The sequence below is a fragment of the Semicossyphus pulcher genome, unplaced genomic scaffold, assembly GCF_022749685.1.
Source record: "Semicossyphus pulcher isolate SPU_LCO1_2020_fin unplaced genomic scaffold, fSemPul1.0.p SCAF_6, whole genome shotgun sequence".
In the NCBI taxonomy this organism is placed as follows: domain Eukaryota; kingdom Metazoa; phylum Chordata; class Actinopteri; order Labriformes; family Labridae; genus Semicossyphus; species Semicossyphus pulcher.
Window position 1 is genome coordinate 6,186,612 of NW_027211737.1, and position 7,821 is coordinate 6,194,432.

The window sequence follows — 7,821 nt, forward strand, 5'->3', positions numbered from 1 at the left end:
AGCTAATCTCAGTTAAACACCCTACTCATTACTCCACCTAACACGTTACTACATTCCCAAAGGTCAAATCACTCTTTAAACTCAGAATGATTGCACTTTACTGTCTCTGTGTCTCTTAAAATGACATCCGCTGTCTGTCCAATCGTCATCATCAGTCCATTCACAGCAGCAACAACAGCACTCTTTGAAACCATCATCACACGATCTCCTCCTGACGGCAGATTTCTCAGTGGGTTTACCAGAGTAAAAATAAATCGAGGTCGAGTGGTTTGGCTGCAGAAACCTGCCGATGAAAAGTGACTGTTTGTGCCAGAAAGGAGAGATTAGTGACTTTATTTTCCAACCTCTCGTCTTGTTCATTATTGCACGGATCAGTGGTCTGCAGCTCATGTGAGACCCATGTTTGGAGATGTCTTTCAGCGTGTACACACACACACACACACACACACACACGCTGAGGGCCTGTAACTGGAAAGGAATGAGTGGAGAAATGCATCATGAACGGATGAGATGATTTTGCTCACAGATTTATGGGCTGGTATCATGTTTCAACCCCTCAGAGGACACAGTCAGTCCACATCTACACGTCATTCACGTCATTAGTTTGTCTGATTTGTGGTTTTGCAAATAGACAATATCATCAAAAACAATCAATGTTCCTCAGTGATGTGCTTTTGTTACGGAAAGTTACATTTTTGCTATTAAATCTGCGTTAAACACCTTCATGTGATATTGTAGGATTGTTATCAAGATTATGTAACTTAATTTTAGTGTCTCAGGGATTTGCAAAGTCGGTAAAATTACTTTCAGATACATTTCTGCTGCACTTCATTTGACCATTGCCGACATCAACAAGTCAAGCCTCACATGTAGATGCCATAAACCTATTTAAAAAACTAAAAAATACTTGTTTTTTATGTAAATGTATTTTTTTAAATATAGTTCTGTATGCCATGATCTATGATTGTTGCAGAATTCAAGTCAGTAAGTAATAAACAGCACGTTTCCAACAAAATGCATGTGAACTAATGTTAAATATAGGCACTTATTTTGTAATTCCTGTACATGATACAAAATGTTCAAGTTCTGAATTTCAAAATAAGATATAAAATGCCTCTATTCCTTTTTAAACCTGCCTCCTGCATAAATGAAGCTCAAGATAAATTAAAAAACATTAAAAAGTAAAATAATATTATTCTGTCATACGTATCGTTCCGTTATTTTTTTTAATAAACTCTCAGAAAACTCAATTTTAACTACAAACTCTTTTTACTCTGCTGGATTTTGAATTTTTTCAATGTGTTTTGTCTGAAGAGTTTTTTATGTGTGAATGTAAAAACCGTGGTGATTTACGAGAGGGTTCAGACTAACTCCTGACCTAAACAAAAACCTGTTCACAGTTAAACGTGTCAGAACGTGAGCATAAAATGAAATACAAGACTTTTTATGGAAAGAGTTCAGTCTTATAAAGTTTATTGACATGAGGAAAACATCGGGTTTAAATACTCTACATAATAAAGTTATTAAACATGCAGATGTAAAATATAATATACTGTACATAAATATTACATACACGTCTCTAGCTGGTCTAATTTCTGAAGCAGTGCCCTCTGTGTTTAAGATTCTGTTTGACCCCAAAACCACAACATGAGATGTTTATAGTGCAAGATGTTAATGGAAGTTAATGGAATGCTCTACTCATGGCGGGTGTCGGTCTCTTCAGTATGGCCTCCACAGAGAAAGACAAAGACTCGCTGGACGCCATCTTGGTCCCCACAGGTTTGGACAGAAAGTCTTTGGCGTACCTGTCGCTGATTTTGACCGCCTGAATGTCTTTAGCGGAGCCCTCCCTTAACTTTCGAGCGGCCTCCTCTAAGAGCTCTTTGCAGTACGGAGGCCTGAGCTCCGGGCCGGCCCCGCCACTGGCTTTTTCACTCAGCGAGTGCTGGATGAGGGAGTGAAAGGAGTTGAGTTTCATGGAGAGCTTAGCGCTGTCCTTGCTCAGCTTGTTCAGGACTTGGCTGGAGCTGTGGGAATGAGAGTTGTTGGGGAAGGATTGTCCAAAGCTCCTTTTAGGCGGAGAGAAGGCCGAGCACTCCCTCTGCCCCCCCTGAGCGACTACAGGAGGTTTGGGATCAGGTCGTTGAGGGTCTGAGGAGTCCTGCAGGGCAGCGGCTCGGGATCCCTCCAGTTTGGCAGCGAGAGCAGCGGCTGCCTCCTGCTCTGGCAGCTGGCTCTCTGCAGGCATCGCTTTGGGCTCCCACACGGCGCCCGGCTTCATGTTCTGCATGGCCGTGGCGTTGAAGAGACACTGCTGGTAGAGCAGAGCATCACCCAGGTTAGCTGCTCCGCGGGGCCACATCATGAAGCCGCCTCGTGACGGCTGCAGAGGGTAATGGCGGTAGGTGGTAGCGACACTGACGTTGGAGGCGATGAGCTCCACGTTGGCAGAGCTGGCCGGGTACTGCATGGGCAGATCGAGGCAGTTGGGACCCAGGAAGTTACACAGATCTTTGGGCTGTGGCTCAGCCTGAGCGGCAGGTGAGTACGCCGTCTTGTACGAGTTGTATTCGGCAGCGTGGTGGACCATGTTGTTTGGGAAGAGGAGCGAAGCTGTGGCCGCCTGGCTGTTCTCCAGCAGCTCTCGCTCTTTGTATTCCCGCTCCAGCATGATGGTCTCCAGCTCCTTGTCGGCGAAGGCTCTCCTCTTCCTCATGCGGTCACTCAGCGGCGGGGGGAGGGACGGGTTGGCTGCCAGGAACGGATCAGACTGCACTGGACGGTATCCTGCCATCAGAAGAACCCTCATTTAATTGAAATGTGTTTATGATCATTTGATAATGATGTCAAGCATGCAAGGACAAATGTTCAGAACACAGGCAAACATGCATCAAAGCAGAGATTTGCTCTCTTTACAAATCATGCTCAGTAATTAAATCACTCTGTATGTTGTGACAGTGATTAGGATGATAATTCATGAATTTATTGCATGCCAAAGGTTTATCAAGACACTGCTTACAGCTGTTAGTAAGTCCTTATCACTGTTTATGTGTTGTTAATGGAAAAAGATAGAAATCCAGGAAAAGCTAAGGGAGGAAAAGACGTTTGATCAGAGATAAAAAGGGACAGAAAACAAGCAAAGATCAGAAATGCAAAGACATGAAACATGTTTCTTTGTGTCAGATCTGTTCCCTTCTTACCTTCCAGGATGCTTTTGGCGAGCATGGTGGACGGTCGAATGTGTCGCTGATATATCGTCCTCCTCTCAGCTGGAATTTGTTTCCCAGATATTCCTTTCTTATCCTGAGAAATTAAAAAAAGAAAATTGATTAAAGACACGCTCTCAAGGCTGATTTGTTCCAAGTCAAAGGTGGAAATTATGAACCTGTTAAAAATATGGTGCCTTTTTTTCTGTTCTTTTCTGGTTCCTTTAACAGTTAAAGTATGTTCAGCAATTTAACTAAACATGTAAGTCTACAATTTGCATTAAAGTTAAAGATAAGTAATAGATTAAATACATTCATTTTTGGTATTTAAAGAAACAACGTAACAGTTTAAGATGAGGGCATAACTTCACGCTGCAATATTTTCACCAGATTGTGCAATAAAGTCACACATTTAGCTTGACACACACCCTGCACGCACACACACACACACACACACACACACACATTCAAAACGTCCATCTGGTATCATCTTTAAAATACCACAGCTGACGTGGTTCATTATTTTACCGCAGACACTCTCAAATATTTGAATGTCACCACAGTCAAAACACACACACATATATCACACACACATATCCAAATGTTTAGCTTTCAGATGATCATTTAAAGAGATTGAAACGTGTATTTTTACCTTCTCTAATAAAGCTGTGATAATAATCTTTAACATATATTTAATAATGATTCAAAGTGACACAGTAATACACGTAAAATAACGACAAGAGTGGCCAACCTCTAAACCTTAATCCGATCTGCTACATGCATACGAGCTCAAACTTAAATCGAAACCAAACAGAACACTGCTTTCAAAATCAGGAGGGTGAGTTTGGCAGGGACAAACAGAAACGTAACTTTAGAGTGTCTTTTATCATGTCATTCAAAGAAAATAAAATCATCAAGGACTGGTTGTTGACATCTGAAGCCGTGCAGCGTTCCTCTTCGAGAGCTTTACAGGCACTACGTTATCGGCTGAGCCTCTTTGATTTCTTCTCCTGCTTTGTTTACAGAAATACGCCGGTTTAAGAACAAGAATTATATGTGTACTGTAACCCGAAATCAAAACTGGTTTTTTCTGCATATTAGGGTCATAAATTGTGTTTTTTTCCCTCCAGTCTGTTTTACATACTTTGCTGTAATTGTTTCAGTCGTTTTTGCCTCACAACTTGAGGTGCAGTTAGGGGGGACTGTATTAGTCAGGCCGTCTTTTCCTTCAGAGCATCACATCAATGGAATTCAGTAGCACAGTCAATAAGAGAGAGTCGCCATTATGTCATTCGTTTAATGTCAAGAAATGAGAAATGTCAACACTGACTGCTTGAACGTTAGCATAAATTGGATTATGTCCTCTCATGTTGTTTTACGTTGCTTTTATCACAAACTAGTATATTTTTTAACCATTGTGCCTATTGAATTGTTTTGGTTGTTTAAGGATGCCAACAACATCTGACAAAAGGGACTAGCGATGATCAATGTACACTGTTGATCAATATACACTGTCTTCTTTTTCTTCTTCAAATAAACTATCAAGAAATTGTATTATTAATTGTCTTATAAATGTAACTGGTGTGGATTCTACCATCACTGATTCGGTCAACCTTTTTTTAATTATAAAATAGGTTTTAAAAATGAACTTGATTGATTGAATAATAGACGGCCCCCTTGATGTCACACTGCGTCTCAAATAAATAAAAAGAGCCATTAAAAATAACTTCAACTGGAATATTAAGTTGTTATTAGTTCAATCATAATGATTACTTTAAACAAACAATTGAAGTTCTGTTGGAATAAAGTAAAACTGAACACTTGGAGAATCAGCTGTTAGAGAGCTTATTGTGTAGAATTTATGATGATGATATAATTTACCATCTTGCCATCTGAAAAGATTAATAAATTCTTAACATGTCTTACATGATTTTTGCCCTCTGGTAGCAGATTATAAGTAGATATGCATTTTCTGCAGTGTGTAGAGATAGTAGAAACTGAGCCACTGGATTCACAAAGTAAATAAAAAAGGGGTTAGGAGAGGAAAGGTCAACAACTCCAGGTAATCTCTACAGGGAACAATGCTGCGTTCAAAGGCAGCGAGAGAATTGATGGACACTTCTGGATGCAAACGTGAATCTGAGCACGTGAGCATGTTTTGTTTAGATTGTTAATCTTATTGTTTTTGCATTGTTAGTATTCAAAGGAACTTATTTGAATCGATTGATTGTCGACGGGAAATAAAGAGAACTTTAAATGCGGTGTTTAATTTGTTTATCAGCTGTTACTAACTCCACCTGAACGCATCAAACTTTTACTACCTGCTTCTAAGTTTTTAAAGGTTTAGTAGCAGCATTAAAAGATGTGGAGCCAGCCGATGGACTCATGGACAGACACACACACACACACACACACACACACAGAGTCCCGGCTTACCTCAGTGGCTTGCTGCCTCCTCAGGGCCACCTGCGCCGCCATCACCCGCTGCCTCTCCACCACCAGCAGGCAGTTGGCACACTGGCAGTCCCTCCAGCGGCAGAAGCGCTTGTGTCCCTTCAGGCAGGAGACCACGCCGTGGTTTCGGCAGCGGGCGCACTTCGGCGTCCGGCTCAGCTTCCTCTGGTCCCCAGGACACAGGCCGCTGGGGCCCGGCTTGTCGTCGTTCTTGCAGCCGTCTCCGTCGTCCTCCGAGGCGGCGGCGCCGAGCGGCACAGAGCCGGGCCGGCTGCAAGAGGAGTCCGCCGGGTCGTCGCTCTCCGTCTCCAGACTCTCCACGTCGATTTCAAACTCGCAACCGGCGATGTCTGACATGTCTGCCCGAGTCCTCCGCCGGCTGTCTGTACACTTAAGGTTAGCTTTTTCTGCAGACAAATAATAAAGAATTAGCCTTGAATTATTTAGAACCGTGAGCATTTAATGAGACTTCATGGGTAGGCTAAATGTTTCCAACCTCACCTTTAAGGCGCCACTTCAGTAAATACGTTTAAAATAATATCTAAATTCAACCCCGGAAAATTAACTATAAATTGGCAAATTATGTTGTATATTATTCTAGCATATTTACACTCCAAAAACACCTGTCTTATACTAAATGATGGATTAAATGAATAAGGTATTTCCCTTTGAGCTAAACTGAATTTCATCACACAAAGATAACATATCCACACATAGAGAAGCAACAAATAAAAAATAAAAAAGACTTAATAATGGTCTACTTTAGTTATTAACCTGCAAAAATATAGCCAAACTAAAAAGAGGAAATAATCTTCCTACAAGTCTAGAAATGCAGAACAATACCGGTATAACCCAGAAAGTCTATCCTTAGTCTATTAGTCTACTTCTGATAGAAAGCCTGTCTATAGGCTACTATCGATATGGACTTATAGTAAGTCTACGATTGCTCTAACTTATTAAACATTATATTGGAGACATTAAACTATTTTGTACACTAGGCTACAAATCGTAGACGTAATAAGTGAGGAAATAGGAATATCTATAATTGGATGCCTAAATTTGCCTACAGCCAGAGAAGAGATCATTAAAATGACTAAATGTCTAAATTATTGATCACATCAGTCCATTAAAAGTCTTATCACACTCCGTAAATCTGTAAACAATGAAGAGCATAAGAGCTCGGTTTACCTCCAGAAGTTGTGTCAGCGGTGCTTCTCCGGGTTTGTGCAGCAGCGGTGTGGGAAAGCGTTCAGCACGTCGTTATGTCTCTGATGAATCACACACACAAACACACAGTACAGACTCCAGAACAGGCTTGTTATTATCTGTTAATTGAGTGAATAGAAACGTGTCACACTCCGGACAGATCCAGGTTTCCTCTGAAGCAGACACACGGAGCGCCACTCCTAAGAACAGCTTCAGTCTGCGCTCTCTGGCTTCTGATTGGCTGCTTCCAAACACGCACCGACCAATAGGATTACTAGCCGTTATTTGGGCGGATGGGGTTCTCCTAGTAACTGTTAGCAGTAATGTGATTACTGCTACTCAGTAACGAGTCCATCATTTAGTCATACATCGATCATAAAGGTATAGAAACTAAAGGAAAGTCACTTTTAATAATTAATTATTTTTTGTAACAGTGGCCTTATTCACATTGAGTTGCCTAAATAGATATCATTTATAGCTCCCCCTTTCCTCTTATTGAGAGCTAAAGAGACTAATTAGCTTAAATTAAGCTAGCTAGCTTGTTTAGCTAGGAAACTTTCCTGCTTAGCCTTAGAATAGAATATGGATCTTTTAAGTTTACAACCGGGGGGATACATTTTCAATTAGTTTGTTTCATTAAATACAAATGAAAGTTTAATCCTGATTTGCTACTTTACATTTCTATGAATTATTAATAAGGACAGCTTAAGAAACCGAAATAGAGGTGATAAACCGCCTGATAGGCTGTCATAGGAAAGTTTATTTCCTAACTTAAAATGCTGACTATAACAGCAAAATTCTGTAATGTAAATGAGAGCAGGTTAACAGGTGATAAATGTGTCCTACAGGTTGTTGCAGTCTGTCCTCCTTGCAGAAGTTAATCAGGATGATTACAATGTTTTCACAACAATCACACCTGAAGAAAAAATGTGAGTCCTACACGCAAAAACAACCA

At 40.8% G+C, this 7,821-nt stretch overlaps 1 protein-coding gene across 2 annotated transcripts; it reads right to left on the minus strand.

The window, feature by feature from the left end:
• Positions 1-1,489: 1,489 nt before the first annotated feature.
• Positions 1,490-7,016, minus strand: dmrt2a (doublesex and mab-3 related transcription factor 2a). 2 transcript variants are annotated; one of them, XM_069683219.1, is made up of 4 exons: positions 6,849-7,016; positions 5,643-6,067; positions 3,201-3,303; positions 1,490-2,775 (listed from the first exon to the last, which is right to left on the minus strand). In XM_069683219.1, the coding sequence occupies exons 2-4, from the start codon at positions 6,015-6,017 to the stop codon at positions 1,682-1,684; spliced, it is 1,572 nt and encodes a 523-aa protein (XP_069539320.1). In that variant the 5' UTR covers positions 6,018-6,067; positions 6,849-7,016; the 3' UTR covers positions 1,490-1,681. The 2 variants fall into 2 exon arrangements, with proteins under 2 accessions (XP_069539320.1, XP_069539319.1); XM_069683218.1 differs by having other exon boundaries at positions 1,490-2,787.
• Between the last annotated feature and the right edge of the window lie 805 nt (positions 7,017-7,821).

Bases quoted from the DNA above. Each gene is read 5' to 3' on its own strand.
- dmrt2a (XM_069683218.1), bottom strand. From the start codon at position 6,017: ATGTCAGACATCGCCGGTTGCGAGTTTGAAATCGACGTGGAGAGTCTG. The intron at 3,304-5,642 runs GTAAGCCGGGAC...TTAATTTCTCAG, and splicing joins GGAGGCAGCAAGCCACTGAG to GATAAGAAAGGAATATCTGG. The intron at 2,788-3,200 runs GTAAGAAGGGAA...TTCTGATGGCAG, and splicing joins CGCCAAAAGCATCCTGGAAG to GATACCGTCCAGTGCAGTCT.